Source organism: Ambystoma mexicanum, chromosome 6q, assembly GCF_040938575.1.
Source record: "Ambystoma mexicanum isolate Mex_15411 chromosome 6q, UKY_AmexF1_1, whole genome shotgun sequence".
NCBI classification, from domain to species: domain Eukaryota; kingdom Metazoa; phylum Chordata; class Amphibia; order Caudata; family Ambystomatidae; genus Ambystoma; species Ambystoma mexicanum.
In genome coordinates, this window is record NC_090937.1 from 1566634295 (window position 1) to 1566657437 (window position 23143).

The 23143-nt window shown below is 43.6% G+C and overlaps 1 protein-coding gene across 2 annotated transcripts in view; it reads left to right on the top strand.

The window, feature by feature from the left end:
* LOC138516848 (zinc finger protein 638-like) overlaps positions 1-22603 on the top strand; it is a 1099812-nt gene extending 1077209 nt beyond the window's left edge. For both annotated transcript variants that reach the window (XM_069632280.1, XM_069632281.1), the window contains exon 12: positions 21407-22603. In XM_069632280.1, the coding sequence (XP_069488381.1) occupies positions 21407-22002 (596 nt within the window). In that variant the 3' untranslated portion in view covers positions 22003-22603. The remainder of the gene's footprint in view (positions 1-21406) is intronic.
* The last annotated feature ends 540 nt before the right edge of the window (positions 22604-23143 follow it).

Consider the following 23143-nt stretch of genomic DNA (forward strand, 5'->3'; position numbering starts at 1 on the left):
AATAAACGAGGGACTTGTTATATTCTTGAACTACAAGCTAACAGTTAATAGCTTGACGTATGTTTCATCCATATGACACGTGTTCGCTCTAATCACATGATACGCGAGATGTTTGGAGACACGTCTATTCAGGTATATAAATCACGTGATTTATTGAACACTCCAGCAACGGCACTGTGAGCACGGACGGAGAACCACTGGAGGAAACACACTACGCGGTAAGACTCAGAATCTTGGGCATAAAATGTAGCTACATGTTAAATCTGTAGCCCTTTAAGCTAGCTGAATACGGACTTCCACTCATGTTAAATGGAGTACCGTAACTAATGAGCTTTAACAGCTGCTCATTTCCTTCTGCTCGTTCATGTACTGTGACTTAGATGTGACCCTCTCACTCTGTAACTCGAGCCTCGTTAAGTTTTGCTTAACGCAGGCAATTGCGAGATGAAGTTTTTCTTTATGCCTCAGGGGCAACTAACCGCATCTTATGCCTTTATTGTTTACAGCTCATTAACCGGCACCCGCAGCAATCTTGCAGTGATTTGTTAGCAAAGGAACGCCACAGGACATTTATCCTGAGTCTGGCCCACGAAACATGGATAAAGCTTTAACACTCTAAACACGATGGAAAAGGACATTATATGTTTTCTTCCACTGCGCAACCATGTTTGCATACGGAATTGTAAGCAGTATACTCCATCATTGAATGCTTACATTTCCAATGTCTGCAGAACATACTGACAGAGATGTATTTCGTTTTTTGTTCTTCCTTGTCTCTCTGATGCAGAATAACCAACGTTGTTCTGTGTAACCCCAGACTGTAGCCACACGGAATCAAAGACGACCAACTTGGATGATCTTTCTTGTATTCCTTTGTGAATTTCCATTTTTGATGTAAGTGATGAATCTCACTTCGAGCTTTAGCACCTTGATGTACAAATGTATCCTAATGAGTTTCTGATTCACCTAGTCCTGTTCGAGCCAGCACTTTGAGCAGTATCCTTGTTTTTGTTGGTGCCTCAATCTTTACTCCCATGAGTATTTTCATCCTTACCGAGTGTCACTGTTTCCTTTTCTTTTTAGACCACTCAAAGTGATATACTTACCAGTGCAGGCAGTTATATCATTTGTTGACAATTATTTATAAATTAGGTCAACCTTTGATGTTCATTTCCTTCCTATTCACTAGAGAATGAATAAACTTGGCATTACGCATTTTTACCCTGATCTGTTCCCTTTTCAGATATGGAGCCCCCCTCTTGCTGTTGAGTCTCAAACAATTCTTGGACCATTCACAGGACGAGAAGAGTTTGGACCATCCATTCACATGAATATGTGCTTAAAGCTATTGTATTTGTAATGGCGTTTTTTTTACCTCCTGTTGATTGACTTTGCAATAATCGGATTGTAGTTGTTATTAGGTGATTTGTACCCTCACCATTATCACTAGTGGGTTATTTTTGATTTTGGTAGACGGCAGACTACCCCTGAAGAATTTCTGTTTACTTTGCTTACACACACGTTCAGAAAGAAACATGTTGGGAAAGTGATGAATGAATGAATGAGTATGTCTGAATTTGAATTAGAACGAATGTAGTGAGTGATTAGTTTGATTTTGGTGACATTTGCACAACACTACCCCAGAGAGATCTCAATCTTTATTCACTCATGGTTTTCACACTGGTTTTTACTTTTATTGTTTGGTATCTCTGGTGATTATTCTATATTTTTTCTGTTTACTCTGCTTTTTCACCTCCGATTGTGAAGAGGTACGTGTCATTTGCATTTGCTCTTTATACCAGTGGTCTGGTTACTGAAGCTTTTAATGTTGACTATGAACAAACAAAGTTTTTTAATGATGTTGAAAACTAATAAATGATATACATTTTTTGTAAACTCGTTTGGAATCTAATCAGTAACTGGTGATTAATGCTGCAAGCATTGGGACACCAATTGAAAAGGGATCAAGCGAAGCCCCTTGGCACTGTTTTGTTTGTTGTTCTAGGCTTTGCCTACAACGTTTAGAGGATGTGCCAAAAAGAGGGCTCATAATCTTCTTACCTCCCCATAGGTGTTTGTTTGTAGTAGGTAAAAGTACTGCAGTTCAGGGCAAATGTAAAATAGGTACTTCAGAATCTTATGTCCAATTCCAGCAGAAGGAGGCAGCCCTCCCTCACCTGGAAAGGAATGAGGGCTAACAAAGGACAGACCATTTTCAACAGGACTTAAAACATGAAGGGGAGCCATATTCATATATGGTCCCCTTTAGTGCATTATCGCAGCTGTACATACATAGGTAAGAAAGTAATGCATGCCACCATTGTGTTGAGAGGAAGCCTGAAAACAGCAGCAATGCCAAATAGAACAGATATAAGGGGATACAAATAGCTCCATTGAGGATGGCATGTGCTGCAAAACCCAAAACACACTAGTCATAAAAGGGAGATAAACACTCCTGCACTTGGGGGTCTAGAGACTCCCCAGTAAAACCAAAAACGACAAGGGGCAATAGGAGTCCTAGGCAGCACACCACATAAGGTGGGGGGTACTACCAGAGGAAATCATGGAGCCAAAACTAAGGAGGATATTCCACCCTCACTGGAACCTTGCAAGAAGTGTTCAGAGATCACAGAACAAAAGTACATTTAGGAAGTGAGTGAGGTAAAGTTCTCACTCACCTTCAAAGTCAATGAAAAACATCCCAGTGAGTCTAGCAGTACTGATCAGTCACATTACCTAGTCAGTAACATTAACTAGACAGTTTGGCTAGGCATTAATTTGTGTCTTTACATGTGCACCAGAAAGGGGGCCCCCTCACAATCTGCCCACAGGTCTGATTCTGAAAATCAAACTTAACAGCTTCCTATTGGGAGCACTTTAGCAAAATGTCCTAGACTTGTAGATCGTATTAATACTTGTCCCGTTTGCCCTCAGTATGAGAAATCATTGATTTGTTTTGTACTATTGTGTCCTAATGATATCCACATTAGTCGATCAACTGTTCTACCGGTACTGAAACCTAGTGACTTTATCCAGTGCAAGCCCTCCTTCTTATATTTATCACTTATGCCAGACTTTTTGGTGGCATAACTGTACAGTTTGTTTTACTAGAACACTCTGAATCAGATTAAATAGAGGATATATTTAGTTTAGGTTTATCAATGTAATTTCTATTATTCTGTCTATACCAACATTTGATTAGGTTGAGAATTATTAGCTTCCTTAGATCATTCAGGTGAATTATTGTTCTGTTGATGGCTTTTGTCATTGTATGTATTGTCATTGTTATTTTATGGTGTTTTACCATAAATTAGCTGGTTTACCCTCTAATGAGCCCTGAAATGAAATTGAAAATATGAAACGTAAAGTGAGAGACGCAACCTTTCATTCACACCTTAGCCTATGGCTCGATATATATTTGTGTGAGTGCCTCCATAAGTAATTCCACAAATTGCATTTTCAGCATGACCCATTTCAAGAACAACCACTTAAAGCAGTCAACGATTTTCTTTCTGCATCAAGTAAAATCAGTGTTGTCTGGAACCTTAGTCTTTTTGGCTTTATCATTTAGACCGAAATTGTCCACCTCCAGCCATCCCAATATGAACTAGGATTGGTCCTTGTCAGTTACCTACAATTCAAGTCTATAAGGCATTGTTGGGGAGATTTTTCCAAAGTCCTCTGGCGAAGGATGTAAATCCATCTCTCATAAAGGTACAACAGGGTTTCCAACCAAAAGATAGCCCACACTCTCTTAAGGGGTAGGTAGTGGCAGAGCTGTCAGGCATATCTCGAAGGAGAAGGTAGGATGGTAGTGAAGTACAGTTAATCCTTAAATTACCCCCCAAAAAATACACCACACCGGTATATTGAAAAATATACACTTTTAATAAAATGAAACATAAAATATCTATTTGGTCAAATAAGTATAAACAGAATACATAATAAAACCGTGTATGTATAAAAGTAGTAATGGTGCATAAGGAACATACCGACGCCTAAACTAATTCTAGGTCCACTACATGGTGGTAGGTATCCTTCATATTGGATGGAGGAGTGGCATAAAAAAGTAAAGGCACAGTAAAAATTGATTGTCATAAGGATCCACAATGCAAGCACAGGCAAGTGTCACAATAATTCTTATACCTCTAGTCCTGCACATCGCATAAATGTTACAAATTTGCACCATGTGTTTGTTACATACAGCACCTAGGAAGAGACAAAGTGGTGAACATTTTAGCGACCCAAGCCCAAGGGGTCACCCAAAGTTAGGATACAGTTAGACTTGCTTAGAGCACCAGACTCATCTACTCGTTACACTCCTAGAAATACAATGATCTACTTAAAACCAGAAGTAAATTCAAGTAGCAAGACGTTTCCATAGGAGTATAATATAGTCATTTATAAATACATTTGGAATACGTGGTACATGCTGAAATTCCAGTTCTTGCACCCAAAACTCCAGCAACACAATGGAGATGCAGTCACAATATCCATTAACAGATTAGTACATTCCAAGTCACTTGAAAAGGTTTAGTCTGACTTGAAGCTTCCTGATGGGAATAAACAGGACAACGTCTGTAGATATAGCTGGAGTTATGAGGAAAAGTTGGGTAGTCTGAATTCTACAATTCAGGTACAGAGATTCAGCATCCTACCCCCAATTCCAAGTTTGAGACCCAGAAGCCCCAGGAAAAGCATAAGGTTCAGGACGATATTTACCAGTGGCAGGGACGTGCGTAATCAATGACCTAGTGGGCCCTGAGGATACAGTCAAAGAATAACCCATTAGCCCAGGTCCCAAAGGTAACTACTCAAAGTGGCAGTTTTGAAGAAAACTGCTCATGAATGGTCAAACAACCCAGTGGGCCTCATTACGACCCTGGCAGCAGGGGTTTAACGGCGCCGGTAGAGCTGCTGGCGCCGCTAAACCCATACCGCCCTATTACGAGGTCCCATTGCGGGACCCGCTCTGAACGTCTGGTTTTACCAGACGCCCTTAGCAGGTCCCGCGAGGGGGCCAGCATGCTAACAACGGGCCCGTCAATAACGGGCCCGTTGTTAGCATGCTCCCCATTCAGCCCTATGGAGGCTCAAATGGGAATGGGGAATGCCCGGGTTCCCTGAATGGGGAAATACCGGGCCCTCCAAGGTCGGAATGGCCTGGTATTTCTCCAGCATTGGATCTTTCATAGATTCAGATGCTTGAATATTCCCCGTCGTCAGACTGGGAATCCTCGGTGATAGATTAAATAATAATAATACATTTTTTTTTTAAAATATATATATATATATATATATATATATATATATATATATATATACACTGCCACCTAGCAGTGCATGTACATAGCCCATTATAGCCTATGAGCCACTCTATTATGTAGTCCCTCCACCTCACTTTGGTCCTTTATGGCCCCAGCCAATGAGGTGGCAGGGCTCAAGCTCCGCCCCCGGCAGCCATCTTCAGATTTTTCACCGCAGTCTATCAGACACAGGGAATCCTCAAGCTCTCTGAGCTTTTTCAAATTCTTTCTACTTTTGTGTGGAATATATTTGTAAAATATATTCCATCTTGTTCCCCTTCTTAGGGGCTTTCTTTCCAATTAACCTTGGTGGCAAAACTTGTTGTTTTCCTCTCAAAATCGTCGACTGAACTTCTCTTCAGAAATGGAGGCACCTCAGGCTGTTCAGGGACTGCACGAGGTGCAAGAAGAAATTGGTTTACTACAAGGACCCCCACGAGCATTGCATTTATTGTCTGTACCCACATGACATTAAAAAATGCGAGATTTGTAAAACTTTTTCCACCAAGACCCTTCATGACAGGCATAGAAGACTCCTTTCATACCTGGAATCCAGGGATCAATCTTCGGACGAAGAGTCTGTCAGAACAGCTCCTGTCCAATCCAGCACTCCATCTGAGAGGCAAACTTCAAAGAGAAGGGCCTCTTCAGTGGAAAGGAGTTCCTCTCCCAAATCCAAAAAGAGGAAGCTGGAATTGATACCTTTTCTGCCTCCAGTTGACCTATCAAGCCAGAAAAAGTCAGCAAAATCTGCCTCCAGAGGTAAGGAGGAGTTTGCAAAAAACGGGGGGGGGGCAGTCGTCGGCGGGTAAACCGCCCACGAATGAAGGGAAAGGTAAAGGCCCGTCATCGGCCATACCGTCGACGAAACCAGCATCGACGAGGACGACGCTTAAGACATCGTCGACAGTTAGATCATCGTCATCGGACATGTCGACCGCGAAACAATCGTCAACGAGCAAGAAACGCCACTCGTCCACGAAGCATTCATCCATGACGCAGTCGTCGACGGAACACACTCCACGTTCGTCAACGAAGCCCTCGTCGACAGGAAAATGTCAGTCGTCGACGGGAAAATCTCAGTCGACAGCGAAGCCTTCGTCGACGGGACAATCTCAGTCGTCGACGGGAAAATCTCAGTCGACGGCGAAACCCTCGTCGACGGAAAAATCTCAGTCGTCGACGAGGATAACATCATCCATAACGCCTTCAGAGGCACCGCAAATTTCGGCAGTTACAGAGGAATTACTGCCACTCACTCTTGAAGCTCCTGTCATTACAAGCAATATCATTGAGAAGAATACTGTAACTGAACCTCTGGTGCAGCAATTTTCACCTTTGGGGCACATGGCAGAACTTCCGGATATAATTCTTCAGGAAGAATTCTCTGATGCGGAAGTGGTGGAAGAGTCCATCGGCCCCTTACCGAAACAATACAGCCCTCCTTGGCACCCGTCCACGGGAGAATCCGAATATCCTCATGACCCGGTGCTCATGTTATCCGTGCAGAGGATTGTAGAAGAATTTTACAAACGGCAAAGGGAGAAGCAAATTCCGATTAATCCCATTCCTAGAGAGTCATCCCCGATTCCAGGCGCATCGGGTTGCTCTCCTTACAGGAGTAGACCGCAAAAACGGATGAGATCACCTGCTCGAAGACCGAGGAGCAGCACCCACAGTGCTTCACCTACAAGAGTCCCGTCACCACAGTCATCACACAGACCGCGATCTCCGGACGTAGATCCCACCATGGTACCGTCCACCATCTCGGTATCAGACTGGCAGGAGGATCCTTTTGGTGAATTTTCGGAACCAGAAGAAGGAGAAATAACTCAGGAGCCAGACGCACCCAGTGATTGGGATGACTACGTCGTCGAGAAGCCCAGGAGGATAGACTCGCCGGGCAAGGCCTCACCTCCGGATGATTTCGTCTCTTTCCACACCATAATAGGTAAAGCCGCAGAACTGTTTAAAATTCAGGTTTCTTCGGAGGAAAGGCAATCAGTGCTCTATGAGCACAGGGACAAACGAAGGAGGACAGTGACCACAATTCCCCTCCTCGATACCATCTGGGATTGCGGATCCAAGATCCTATCTACGCCCTTATCGACTCCGGCGTTGGTGTCCAGGCCAGAAAAGAAATATAAAGCTCCGGATTCGGCACCGCTTTGTTTAAGGGGTCATACAAAACCGGACTCAGTTATTACAGTGGCGGCCAGAAAGAAACTCGCCAACCCCTCCTCACCGTTGTCGGCACCACCGGATAAGGACGGATGTAAATTGGAAGCCATGGGCAGGAAAGTATCATCTTCTGCATCACTTACAATCAGAGCGGGTAATGCACTGGCCATGACCGCAAGATTCGATCGCGAGCTTTGGCTCTGCATGTCTAACTTGGCGAAACAATTACCACCGGAGCTCCAGGAGGAGGCAAAATCCATAATCGCGGATGGTGAAGCAACATCGGATCACATGATCGACGCAGCAGTTGATGTGGCCGAATCAGGCTTCAGGCAGATGGCGCACGGCACAGTGCTCAGAAGGCAGGCCTGGATGAAGGCTACTAACTTTAGACCTGAAATTCAGGCGCAGATACTAGACATACCATTTGACGGCCAAGATATCTTTGGGAAAAAGATAGACGACCATTTGAAGGCAATCAAGACAGACACTGACACAGCCAGAGCCATCAGCTCTTTAAAGGACAAAAGTAAGGACCATCAGTCTTTTCGTCCCTTTAGAGGTTCATCTTCCAAGTTCAGGGGATACAGACGTTCCTCCTATGGTCAAAAAGCACAAGGCGGCACGTACCAAGACAATAAATATCAGTCATCCAACAGATACGCCCATAGAGGCAGACGTGGCTCCGCCCAAGGGAAGTCGCAAGGCAAGCAGAACTGACGACCAATCTCCCCCCCCCTTCGCCACGCCCCGGTGGGGGGAAGGGTGAGCCAGTTTTTCCAGCGCTGGCGGTCAATTACATCGGACAAATGGGTGTTACAGGTGATCCGAAAGGGTCACACCTTGGAATTTCTGGACCAACCTCCTTCCCTGCCTCCAACTCCCCGCAGAGTGCATATGCTAAAACAGGTCATGTCCGAAGTGAAAAAAGTGCTCCAGAAGGCAGCAGTAGAACCAGTACCCTATTCTCAGAGGGGAAAAGGTTTCTACTTCCGATTCTTCCTCGTCAGAAAGAAAAACGGTCAATGGAGGCCCATCTTGGACCTGAGGGCTCTCAACAAGTTCATCAAGCGCATAACTTTCAAGATGGTAGCTCTACAAGGGGTGCTACCTTGGTTAAACAAGCACGACTTCTTGGCCACTTTAGACTTGGAGGATACATACTTCCACATTCCGATCCATCCAGCACACAGGCAGTTCCTCAGGTTCACAGTGGGAGGGCTCCACTTTCAGTTTCAAGTGCTTCTGTTCGGTCTAAAATCGGCGCCAAGAGTTTTCACGAAATGCCTGGCACCGGTAGCGGCAAGTCTCAGGAGAGCAGGAACGGACGTTTTTCCATACCTGGACGATTGGCTGATAAAGGCAAGTTTAGCTGCAAAGGCTCGTTCGGCAGTGTCGAGGACGGTCAACCTCCTAAAAGAGTTAGGTTTCTCCATCAACCAGACGAAGTCCTGCCTCGTTCCCAGCAAGGTAGCTCTCTTCCTGGGAGCCGAGCTCGACTCCAGCATTCCCAGAGTGAGACCATCCACAGAGAGAATAGCAGCGATTCTACGCTTAACTTCGAACTTCCTACAGAAAGAGACAACATCTGTACGCTCTTACAAATCCCTTTTGGGCATGATGTCATCATGCATATTCCTCATACCGAACTGCAGGCTTCGCATGAGGCCGGTTCAGGAAGCTCTGGACCACCAATGGAAACAAGCTTTCGGATGCTGGGAGGACATTGTCCAGATTCCATCGACGTTGCACAAGGCCCTTCGATGGTGGAACGCTCCGAGGAATCTTCTACAGGGAATGCCGTTTCAAGCACCGACATCGACCCTCCTGCTGCGGACGGACGCTTCCTTATCAGGCTGGGGCGCTCATCTTGCGGACCTCCAAACCAAGGGATCTTGGTCGGCACAAGAGTCCCAGCTCCACATCAACGTGTTGGAGCTCAGGGCCGTAAGGTTGGCGCTGAAAGCCTTCCTACCGGTTATAGCTGGTCAAGTTCTTACAATCCAGACAGACAACACGACCTCCATGCACTATACAAACAAGCAGGGAGGCACGAGGTCTCAGATTCTGTCGCAAGAAGCCCAACAGCTATGGGCATGGGCCTTGCGCTACGGGATACAGATCAGGGCAGAGCACCTTCCAGGAGTGGACAATGTCCTAGCGGACAGATTAAGCAGAGAATACACAGCGTCACACGAGTGGGAGTTGGACGACAGAGAAACCCGACGGATATTTGCCTTATGGGGCCATCCGCAGATCGACCTTTTTGCCACCAGGAACAACAAAAAATGCAAGATATTTGCGTCAAGATACCCCGAGCACCAATCGCTGGGAGACGCGTTCTCAGTGGATTGGTCGGGGAAGTTCCTCTACGCCTTCCCACCCATTCCCCTCATGTCGAGGGTACTTCGCAGGGTGAAAGAACAGGATTGTTCCTTGATTCTTATTGCACCCGATTGGGCACGGCAAGTCTGGTACCCGACGCTGAGACATCTATCCTGCAAAACCCTGATTCGTCTCAAATCACATCAATATCTACTGACACAACAGAACCGCAAGGTCCTCCACCACGACCCGAGGAGCATGTCCCTCAAAGCATGGTTCCTGAGCAGCGTAAACTGATGCACCTAAAGTTACCATCAGAATGCTGGGATATCATCAGGGCCGCTAGAGCCCCTTCCACGCAACTCACCTACACCAGAAAATGGACCAGGTTTTCCAAATGGTGCGAGACCTCTGCGATCGATCCCCTCACGGGATCGGTTGATCAAATTCTGCCTTACTTGTTGCACCTGGCTAAATCAGGGCTCTCACTGTCTTCTATCAAGGTCCATCTGTCAGCCATAGCGGCCTACACAGTAACCGCGGAGACGCAAGCCTTACTCTCCTTACCAGCGATCAAGATCTTCCTGAAAGGACTGATGCGTACTTATCCGCCTACACCTACACCAGTTCCGGACTGGAGCCTCAACACCGTCTTAACAGCCCTCATGCAACCTCCCTTCGAGCCCATACATAGATGCGATATGAAATTCTTGTCCTGGAAGACATCCTTCCTGGTAGCCATCACATCGGCCAGAAGGATCAGTGAGTTGCAAGCTTTGTCTTCGGAACCTCCCTTTACCTTGTTCCAGAAGGACCGCGTCATCTTAAGGCCTCACCCGAAGTTCCTCCCCAAGGTACTTTCGGAGATGTCCTTCACTGAGCGCATTGTTTTACCAACCTTCTTCCAGAATCACGCTTCGGAAGCGGAAAGGGCATTACACTCTCTAGACGTTTCTAAGGTGTTGAAGTTTTACTTGCAAAGAACCAAGGAGTTCCGCTCCTCAAACCGGCTATTCATTTCCTTCTCTGGCCGTACCAAGGGCCAACATATATCCAAACAAAGCCTGGCACGCTGGGTATCGTCCTGCATCACCCACTGTCATCAGTTGAAAGGCGACCCTTTAACTAGACCGCCGTCTGCGCACTCCACCAGAGGAAGGGCGGCGTCAACAGCATTCCACGCAGGGGTGGCCTTGAAAGACATATGCAGAGCTGCCACCTGGAGCACTCTGCATACTTTCGCGAAACACTACTGCCTGACTGAAGATACCAACAAAGAAACTGCAGTTGGACAGGCAGTGCTCCGCCATCTCTTTGTATAAGGTAGGACCAGCCTCCTTTCCCACCTTTCCCGAAGTATGTAACCGTTGTGTTGCTGCATGGTAAAGGTTTGATCAGAAATATGTTTTTCTGTAATTATGCATATCTGTTTATAATGGTGGCATGTTTTAACTGCTTGGTATTCTATTCAAGCATCTGAATCTATGAAAGATCCAATGCTGGAGAAGTCTTAGTTACTTACCTGTAACTGTATTTCTCCAGCATTGGTATCTTTCATAGATTCACATGCGCCCGCCCGCCTCCCCTGAGAGGCTGCTCCTATGCTCGGCATCCATCATACTGTAATCTCTACGGTTCAAAATCTGAAGATGGCTGCCGGGGGCGGAGCTTGAGCCCTGCCACCTCATTGGCTGGGGCCATAAAGGACCAAAGTGAGGTGGAGGGACTACATAATAGAGTGGCTCATAGGCTATAATGGGCTATGTACATGCACTGCTAGGTGGCAGTGTATATTTATATATATATATATTTTTTAAAAAAATGTATTATTATTTAATCTATCACCGAGGATTCCCAGTCTGACGACGGGGAATATTCAAGCATGTGAATCTATGAAAGATACCAATGCTGGAGAAATACAGTTACATGTAAGTAACTAAGACTTCCCCATTCAGGGAACCCGGACCCGAGTTTGGAGGTAGCCATGCCCTTAACAAGGGCATGGCTACCTCCAAACTCGTAATGAGGCCCATTGAGTATTCTGTTTCAGGTCTGGTTACAGGATCCGGTCACAAAGGGACATGTATCTGGGACCAACAATTGGCTTTCCCACAAGGGTGGCCCACCAAACAAGAATTAAAACAATGGACTGAGAAACCCCACCAATCACATCACTTTGGCTCAGAGGACAGGCCAGCCAGCCAGCCAGCCGGAAATGGTCCCACAACAGCAATAATGGTCGAGGCAACCCAGGATGACACAGATGAGCAGTAGAGGTGGGGGAGTGATATCCCGCCACCTTTCTGGATGAGAGCAGCTCCCTACACTAATAGAGCGGCCCTAAGTATTCCCAAAAGAGCACATATCTCTGAAATAAGACACAAATACAAATGGCTATCTACCCAAGAAAAAATCAATCTTAAAGCTGCATCCCTCATCCACAAATGCTTAAATAATAAAGCCCCCCGCTACCTAACAGAACGATTTAATTAAAAAAAAAACTACTAGACTCACTAGAACAGTCAGCCCTAACTGCCTCTTAGTGCCCAGATTTAAACTAACCACCATTGGAGGATCCAGCTTCCCTGTCAAGGCAGCTCAATTGTGGAACTCCCTACCTCATGCACTTAGATCTGACCAAACTTTCAACAAATTCAGAAAGGCCACAATAAAATGGCTCCCTGAGAATGCTATGTAACCTGCACTCTCCCCACGTACCTACCTCTGCTTCTGATGTATACTGACTTGATATTATGTTAACGCTAGCTATATGAAGACTGTTTGGCTGTGCATCTTCTGTACTTGTTCTTGCCTCACCCTGTGGTGCTAAGAAATTTGTTTTTCCATGTTCTGTATACTTGTAACTTCTGTAACCAAGCTGTAAACCTACTTGTTCTCATGCGCCCTTCTACCTCAGGGTCTGGCGCGCACAATAAATAAACAAACAAACAATATGCGTGACCACAGCGATAAATCAGAAAGACTGAGGTAAAATGGCCCTAACCAATGCCAGCACAGGAAATCCTGGCATATCCTGTGTTGAGTACCAGGTCGATAAGACCCAATGAAGAATGTCCAGCTTCCAAACATGTAGCTTAAGACACAGGGCTCAGGCAGTATGGCCAAACCCGTCCCTAAAAATCCAGCAGGATCTTTGTGGCAAAGTGTCCTCCAGCAACAGGTAAGAAAACCTGAAAAATAAAAGACCTGCACAGTTTCGAATAATTCAGCAGACTTAAGGATGGGTTAAGGTCTATGTTAGGTTTTTGATTTAAACATTTGTAACATGCAAGAACCAAACCGACCCAAGTGCACAAAGAGTTTTTAAAGCTCTCCAGAAGATAAACTCCTAACTTGAGAATATGCAAAGGGAGACTTACAGATTCAGGAAGCAAGGACCAAGAATCTATGATTTTCCCTAGTTTTAAATTCACTGGGCAGATTTTCCAATAAAAGGAGTTGTTCTGACTGCAGTATGGTTTGTAAAGATTTATTTTGGCTTTTAATCCATGTAGACATTTAAAAAATATGCGTAGCACCTTGAAGGACTTACTGCAGTTCATAGAAAGCCAATGAAGAAGACTGCTTGTGCATAGTGACCGGGTCATGATGGGTGAGGCTACAAAGATGCGTGACAGCAGCATTTTGATCTCCCTTAATGTTGAATCCCATAGTTTGGAATGTCTGCATATAAGTCATTTGCATAATCCAGGTTGGAGTTTGTGACCCCACTGTAACAGAATGTTTCTCCTTAGCAAGAAAAGAGAGAACACAGTCAAGAGGGAAATGTTTGTAAAAATAAGCTTTACCACAACTCTGATTTGGGCAGAAAGGTCATTCAGATTGCCAAAAAAGCGCAGTATTTTACTTTTAACATCGGAGATAAGAAGACCAAATAGCTCAGCTGGGAAAAAGCATAATAAGCAAGATGCCTTAGGCCGAAAAGAATAACCTTGGGTTTATTCATATTTAATTGACTACCAACATGGATCATCCAGTGTTCAATCTCATTTGATGATCAACTCAGTACGTTTTTACTCACTGGCACCATTTGTACTTAATCGGCATATGAATGATAAAGTAAATCATATTTAGCAAAAATCAGAAGGAGGCCAGATAGACATGGTTCTCCTGTCTCCAGTTCTTTGCAAGGTATGTATTTGGCCTTGTTTGCAGATTTTTGTTAAATATGATCTGCTTTATCATTCCTATGCCGATCTTTTGATGGGACAAGTCTAACGTCCTAGAAACTGATGTGCGACCAGAAATTGTTCCCAAATCACTGGTAACCTCCAGTTACCCTAGTATTTCTGCCCTCAACCATTATATGTTTGGTATGATACAATAGAGTGTTTTTCAGGTTTTGCCAAATCTACTCAAGCACTAGCATAGTTGAGGAGTTTTTATGGAGGTTGAATACCATTTGCATGGCACTCGACCTTGATGGTGAGTATAATTCAATTCTGAGATGTTTGACATGTATCTAACATTTACTGCAAACAAACTCTTTGCAGTAAATGGTAAATGCTAAATAAAGATGTGAGTTTCACACCAATCATCCATCAAAGATGTCAGCACCTGAGCTGTTTCTCTGCACACCTGGCCTAATTATCATAGTGCACTCAAGATCTGTCTACTTCCTTCTCAAAGATTGTAATGTTTCCAGTAAGAAGGATGTCTCCATCCACCAAGACTATCGGTTTTCAGCCAAAATTCCTTCAGGAAGGTAATTTGCCTCTCATTGGACATGTATATTGTGGCAATAGACACAGCCAGGAATCCAGTACCCCTCTCTGAACCAGAAATCTACACGGTCTCTCAGTCCTGCAGTGCAGACTTTGATACACGCCAGTACACAGTTACTCATCGGCTACCATTCTGTGAGTCTAATTCCTGTTCCAAAGAGTACATAATCTTCAATACCACTTCCTATATTTTTGTACTACTGTACTTTTCAATTGGCAATGAAAAGCAAAACATAAATAAAAACAGTCAATTCAAAAAGGCATTAGTGGAGATGCCATTTGGACCATGCCCCCCATTCTTTTCTTTTTCACTTTTTCTATAGACCAGCTACGTAACCCCTCCTCAGCGAATGTACTCTCGAATCCCAATGATGTGCACATAACCTTTAGCAAAGCTGGTCACGTTGTGGTATTCCACGATCGCCCGGCATGATAGAAAATAATTAGTTAGATTTAATTTGTTGGGACATTGTATCTGGGAAAAGAGTGGATTGGTTGCCGGTCAATTTTTTGAAAATTGTCTGAGTTCACATTGCTGATACTAATTTCCCACATTGCAAGCTAAAGGGTATGCCTCATTGACATAGCAAAGACCGCTTAGCTCTAGGTCAAACACACAAATGATCTTGCTCATCTCTGAGCATTATCTGGAAGCCTCCTTTGCTGATGGAGGACCTCACACTGCACAGCATTTACAGGAACCTGATGTATTTTAGTTTACTCTGTTCAGGTTATTACAGCACCCAGTCTTAAGCGTTATGTAGTGAAGTGACTTGCCTACGTGTGCTTAGTTATGTCACAGAAAGGGAGGAGCGAAAAGGGCAGAAGTGCTGGGGAACCTATACTGATCAGATTTACCCGTTTCTCCTACATGCATTGGTGCTTCTATATCTAAATAAATATACAGTTCTGATCAGCTGAAGTGCGCTTTAGTTTATTAAAATGGGTCATATGATCTCCCCACCACATTAGTGATGTGATGTGATGTGGGGTGGGTTCTGAAGAAATCATAAACGTATGCCAAAAACTGAAATGAAGGAACAAGACTTAACAGTGAAAAAACAGGAGAAGAAATGCAGACAAAGAACCCACAGTGAACTAGCATGTGACAGCAACACAGGCATTGCCGCTTACCACGGGTACACCAACAATAGTATGGCATTAGTGGCTACAGGAAAGTGTATATTGGAATACAAAAATGGGAGTGAAGCGGAAAGCAGCTGTTAGTGCATGCTCTAGGAATAGGAGGACAGAGAAAACATCACATAAGGCCAAAAGTAATGTGTAGGAAGTCACACGCCTCTTTGAAGAGGCCTTGAGAAGATTGGCATAAATATTTGAAGCAGGAGCGAATGAATGAATATACATGCTACAATTTTACAGCAAAAATAAAAGCTAGAGTGAATCTGTACATGACTATCTAACTGCTTTGAGTGGCCTGGTAGGTCATTGTCAATTTGGAAGCACCTTGGCCATCCGGTATCAGTGTTTGTTGTAGGCTGTGTGAGAAACCGGAAGGTTTTCTCACTCCTAATCCCCTTGAATACTCTGCGCAGGTGGCAAGGAAAAGTCATTGCTTTTGGATCCTGACCCTGGGTGCAGCGAAGTGACAGAGAATCACCTGGGTGGAGGGTCTTTGAGGATTGGGAGTGAGATGCCCTTCGGTGAGACATGGTATCGCCCTTTTACTGGTGACGATCAACCTAACCCTCCCCCGACCTTTATGAGTTTTTTTAAGGCGGCTTCCCTAAATTCCCCATATGGGACACTTGAAAGTACTGAGATGAGGAAGAGGCAATTGAGAGTAATGAACACAAGACATTTTCACCACGTTGGTACTGGGAAGAAGAAGATGCCTGCAAGGTAGTGTGAAGGTCAGGTATGTTGTGCTAATCATGGTCAGGCAACGCGGATTGAGAGAGCACACCTGCAACTTGTTAGTGTTGCAGGTGTATAAAAGGAGGAGGAAAAAGCAACACAAGGAGCAGCAGCGTAGAGACCTGTGTGATCAGGGAACCTTGTTAGAAGAGAGGAGACTGCTGGAGGAAACTGCTGTGGGAAGGTCTGTGGTACACTACACGCTGAGATGCTGGGGACTGCAAGGAGAGGTGGTCTGAGAAAGCATGGCATGGGAGCAGGCGCTCAGTGGAGCAGACTGGCAGCAGATAAGGAAGCCAGGTGGAAAGGCTGTTCCTTTCCCTTTCAATCAATATGCTTATTCCCCTTTGTTGAGAAGCCGTCACAGGGTTGTCTAAGGGGCAGGAGTTGGACCCCTAGCAGCAGAAGCTGTGTTTGTATGCTGTGCAAGGACAGCTACTAATGAGGCCGGTGAGTTTCTATGAAACAAGAAGCCTGGCACGCAAGTGACTGGAGCCTACGCACACACTGCTAGAACGCGGCGAACATCCACGGCAACGTCGATTACAGTATTGACGAACGTCTTGAGCACTGACTTTATTAGATCAGAAGAAGCACGCTAAGGTTTTTGGCACATGTTAAGATTAGAGAATAAGCAACATTCAATTGAATTGGCATACAACATAGAGACATCACATTAATAGTGCTTTCAACTTTTGTATGACAGAGGGTCACACTAGCCTTGGTAACTATGGCTATGATCACATGTAAATGATGGAAGAGTTTTTAGCTGCATTAATGAAATATGTTAGCACCTACGAATTGCTTGGCTAACATACTGTACATATTTCTCTTTCTTTTTCTATATATGTTGTTAAATGTGTTGTATGTCTTGTGGCTTTACATTTATTGCAACACGATTGGTATATTTGCATATTTGATTATTTTCATTATGTTGACCAAATCTGAATGACTTGATGTTTCAACAGTTTTTTGGTATGACTACTGCGGAGAAATTTCTGTTTTACTTGTATGAACAAGGTGACCTATATATGCCCTGAGGAAGACTTAGATAGTCGGAAATGTATCTGCTAAGGGTGCATCTGCCCTTAATCTATAATTAATGTATACATTAAGTATCCAATCTAAAAGAGGCTCCTCCTCCTTTTCTTGTTGGTACATTTTCCAAAGTTCTAGACTCGCTAGGCGCTTTTCTAGATTCTTTCCTGTGTATGCTGCATGCAAATATGTCGTCATATTGATCCGTCTTGGGGCCATGGCATAAACATTTTATCCGCGGTTCCTTTAACCCATTCTGCAGTGTACTGTCTAAGTTTGGGCACGTGTTTCGGCAGCTGCTTGCAAAGAGGCACTAATCGAGTAAGCTCTTCCATTTTTTAACCTTTCACTTTTCTCTTTGCTAACACTTAATTATTTTTTTTATCACAGATTTGTTAAATACGTCTCAATCAACATATAATGTCAGCGAGCACCAATCGTTGCAAGCTCCAATCCTGTCAAAACACAATTTTTTACTTTAATCGTGCTAAAAAACAACCATCAACATACAAATTTAAAAACAATTTCAGTGTCGCAACTTCAAGCTTCTCTATTACATAAAAAATGTTCTTTCAACTCTGACGTCATCACACCTTTCAATCACATAAAACAAACAGACAAACTTGACCGGTCACATATATTCTGCACAATCTACTATTTTAGACTTGTCTTGCCCATTAAGATTGCTCCAATTGTAACTTAAACCTGTCTCTTTCTGGATCTTCTTTAACCGATCCCGTCTCCTACGTCATCCACTTATGGGACTCGAGATAAAGGTTTCTTTAAAGTCTCGGAACTGGCTGTATTCTCTTATCGTGGCCTCACTCACGACTATTCTTCTTTATATATTGCTCGGCCACTCTCAAGTCAATATTTTCTTTCCCATATACATATATTTTACACTCTTACTTTTTCGTTATATTTTATCCCACCTCCCTTTGTTACTCTCCGTTATTTACTATAGGTGTATTCCTTTGCCACACTCTTTGGTCTATCTCCTCACCGTTCGCATGTTTTTCTTCTTCAGTCCCTCAGGATCACCGCCTTCGTTAACGCCTCGTCACGCCACTTTTCGATCCGCTTCTCGTAGATGTGGGAGGGGTTTCTATCTGAAAATAGGGGTCCCGTCAAGCCGTCTCTTGCAAGGAGTTGTTTACACTATCCACTGGGAGTTTCACGTCCTGTCAGCCGAATGGCAAAGGTCGTGCGATATTGCCTAGACTCTAAAGTGGCTTATGTCGACGGCTGATAGTTATCTTATCAAACCATCCTCTGCTACCAAGTGTGCTGGGTGTTCTTTCAGACAGCCCTTTAAGATAACTAGCGATACCCTGGAGATGGATGGGGATGAAAATTGTATCCATACATCAATAATCAAGACGACACAAATAGTTTGGCAAAGTTAGTCTGTTTTAATGTCAAGTATCTAAAACGGGGAGTACAACGAACATCAGCAATCACTCGATCTTCTGACTCTACTTATTTCCTTAAAAAACTGGGCTTTTATATCCACAATTGGTCATCATTGACGTTTTGACCTGTGTCATTACCAACGTCATCCTACGTGGCAAACTACAAAAACCTAACGGAGGGTGTGATTGGGTCTCAGTGACGTTCTATGTATAAGCTCTATATCTGTATGGAGTAACGAAAGAAGGTGGTAGGATAATTAACATCAGGTGGGGCAACTAAGCCCTTCCCTTAAAATGGCCACTATGAACATCACTAAATATACGACGTCCCATTGGCTACACAAGCTATAGGAACCCCCAACTACTTAGTCCTCTACAATTGGTTAGCGCCTAACCGCCATCAATACTTTTCCATCTACTTCTTAGCACCATGCAGACTGAACAACCAGGGGCGGGTGAGCTCGTCTTAGCACCAGCTTCCCACCAATTAGCATATCATCCATCATCACCTCAATGGTTCAGTGTCGATTAGTGTTTGAAGTTTGGCCTGAGTCTGTACTGTGTTCTGACAATTTTTAGAGAGTGTGGGCACCAGCTGGCCTTCGTGCGTAGTTATGACCATTTTCCCCTTCCAACTTCCCTCTACCACATGGCTGGACACCATGAAATCGAGCTTTTCGTGTATTTGATTTTATTCCCCAATAGTCCTCTGACGTCTTTTGTTTTTGCTTGTCCTCTCTGAACAGGAGCCTCTGTTCTTTTGCGTTAATTGTATCCAATGTCAGCCAATTCCAGTTTGATAAGACCTTGGCTTTCTTGGCTCAGTCAACAACTTAGCTGAGCTTTTATACTGTTTGATTCAATTGCTTTTCTTAACTGCGACATAAAATGAGGCCTTCTTGCTTTGTTCAGTACTGCTTATATGCATAGTGGAAACATCCATCCTTTACTTAATGTATCTATATATGTATATGTTGGCGATTGCTGCGGTCTAACTATTCAAAATCATGTGGCTAGCTTCATGATTGCTTTGCTGCTTGCGTTTCATTGTATCTGTACACGTTTAAACTAAGTATCTTCATCAGGTCTGTGGCATAGGTTTCTACACATTGATCCCAAAATGTTACTTATCCTTTATACTTTCTTGATGGTTTATGAATTGTCTGCATCGTCTGGTCTGTATATCTCTTCAATGGGTGTCAGTTCGATTTTGTATGACGTCACCATACATCTTTCCCTTTTAGTTTCTCTGCATCTTCAGGAATCTTGTTCAAATGGCCATCATATTGTATTGTATGCTGGTATGGTTTCCTTAATGGGCACTTTACCTCCCATATTCTCTTAGGTATAAGTAGTCTTATGGGTACTGCACAGAGTCCACGCTCTTGTCTTTGCTGATTTAACTGTTCAGTATACGTCACATACTTTGGTTCATATTTTCCAGGTATTGTAGGTGGGGCATTTGGAGTGGGAGTGCTTGGCTCCTCCACCACAAATTAAATACAAATCACTTGTTTATTGTAAAAATAAATAAAGCGTACTTATTCTTACCATACCAAGTCTACAGTGAAAGTTACATTTGAATCAATATATCGATTTCAACCAGAGAGTGGGTTCTAGGGTGTGCACTAGCCTTTAATTTCTCCTCTCAAGACGAATATACTAGTCACAGGCATGAGAGATTTAAAATCCAAAGTCAAGATAATGCAAGACCAATAACAAAATTAGAGCAGGAGACTGGATGAAGCTGTAATCACCACCAAAAACGCAGATGTTTCTTTTCCAAATGCTATATCTTTCAACTAGTGCAAGTATGAGTACATAAGATACATGGAATGAATAGAAAGAAATGGAACTGAGCAAGTGTCTGGTACATGAGGAAGTTGTGCCATGATAGGAGTGTCCATAGCGGCTAATAAAATAGGCATCAGAAAAGATGGACTGTCCTCAACACCAGATTTGACAGAACCACAGAGAATAAGAGAAGAATCAGCAAGAGCTACGGAAACTAGCTCTAGAGATGGAACCACTCTGCAATAAGAATCAAGGGGCCCAGAGACTTCATAATGGGCTAATGCATTATCTACCCTTAACTAAGGAGGGGGGGGTTAGTGTAGTGATGAGGCTCTCTGAGGAGCATCATTCAAGAACATGCCAAAAGGGCAGGGGCTTTATAGGAAGGTGCCATCAAAGAACAAACCTGGAGGAAACCATTCTGAGCTGATCACTAACATTTTGTGTGTGCCAGATTAGAGCATGGCTATTACACAACGATGTGTGGTGCGCATTCTCAACTGAATTGCCGGATTTATGTACATTTCATCCTACATAGACACTTGCTTTTCTTGACTATCAGCAATACAAGCTTTTTTTTGTAACCTATTCTGATTTTTTTTGCAAGTGATGGATGTTTAACTTTGTAAACATATGATAATACACATGAAATGTTAGTAAGACTGCACAACATACTGAAGAAAGAGACACATTAAATAACACTGATGACTCATTCATTTCTCCACAGAACAGTATGCTATGAAAAAACTGGTCTGGATTGTGGGGAACTCCTTCATTGCAAGAGGCAGCAGAACGACTGAACTTACACAGTGGCAGAAAGAAATGCGAGATTTAAATGTTGACGTTGTATGGTTATGTTTTGAAGGCATGCTCTTGAAAGATCTGAGGCAGCGTTTATGTTCAGCACAAGAAATCGTGCAGCAAAGCAGTCCCGACATGATAATGGTACATTTAGGGGCGGATGAGATGCCGACAACAGAGAAAACAAACCTTAGAGAGAGCCTGCTCAAGGAACTTGGGTGGCTAGCTAAGCAGTATCCACAGGCCAGACTAGCCTGGTCTGAAATTATTTCCAGACCCAATTGGGGGTTGAAGGTAAAGGAGAAAAAAATTAGTAAATTACGCAGAATGTTGAATTACGATATGCTCATACTTTGTAAGCTATTCAACTTCTTCCTCGTTCGCCATGTGAAAATAAACCGGTATTGCACAAAATGTTTTGACTCAGATGGTGTACAGCTATCAGAAGCAGGAATGGAAATCTTCTTGACAGACATTTTTGAGACCGTAAAAAGATGGCGGGCTGGGCAAAAGGCACCATAGATGGCGCTCAGGGAATATAGCTGATCCGAAAACTCAGTTGACCGAAGGTGCTCAATTGCTGAGAGTACTATATAGACCAGCTAGTGTAATCTTGTACAGCTATCCATTGTGGGTTAATGACTTTTCCTTTGGCATAGGTTGTGAGTCTTGATGTCATGCAGCCTTAGTCTGGCATTAGTTGGGAAGTGGCATGGTTGCCCAGAACAATATACAATACTCATTGTTAATAAATAGGGTTGGCATATTTCACTTTTCAAAGCTTGTGCACTTGAATATGTCCTCCCACTTTGTACATGATCTTCAAAATGGTATGACAGCTGGAGTAACAGCTCCCAGTAGTGACCCACTTCCAAACTGGAGGCCTTAACGGAAAACGCTGGTGAACACATGCAGTGATTTTCACTAGAGTGGGTAGTGTGAAAAGAGGCTGAGTCACTGCTCATGCACATTAAGCTGGGAAAGAGGATTATATCACAGGCTGAGTAGTAAAAGGGTTTAGGGGACAAGAATTAGGGAAGCTTGAATGTGTTTCTCCTGAATCTTTTCTTTGATTTGTGTTGTGACATTTTGCGCTCAATAAAATTGTATGTTTTTACATAAATGTTACTCCAGTGTTTTATTTTTTGGTTTTAATCATTTTGGGTTTTCCAAAAACTACAACCCACATTTCCTTATGGTGTCTCTTTGAGATCCAATTGTTGGATCTATCAAAGCGCCAAATGGTAGCATTTTATAGTCTGGACTTAAAACAGTAAAATGTAATCAAGTGTACAGTGTGATCTACTGACCCTTATGTACCTCCCTATTCCTGTGGTCACACTGTAAAAAGGTAACTTGATGACTTAAGCCACCTGCTGGACCGAATATTGTTAGGGTTTTTTGTGGGGCTTTCGAGGGCTATCATAGTTCTAATATCGGGACTACTACTGAGGCATTGTCCAGTACCAGGATGCTTTCTAAGGGTTTACAGTGCTGGATTAACTCAGTCAGGGCTACTTAAGTAGATGCACCCCGGTTCTCAGTAGAGCTCCATTGGGTTTACAATTACCTATAACCACATCTGATGGCAGTGTGGAAGGAGGATTCAGGTTCTCGGGACTGCAGCAAACATCTGAATACTCTATCACTGGCCATATACGGT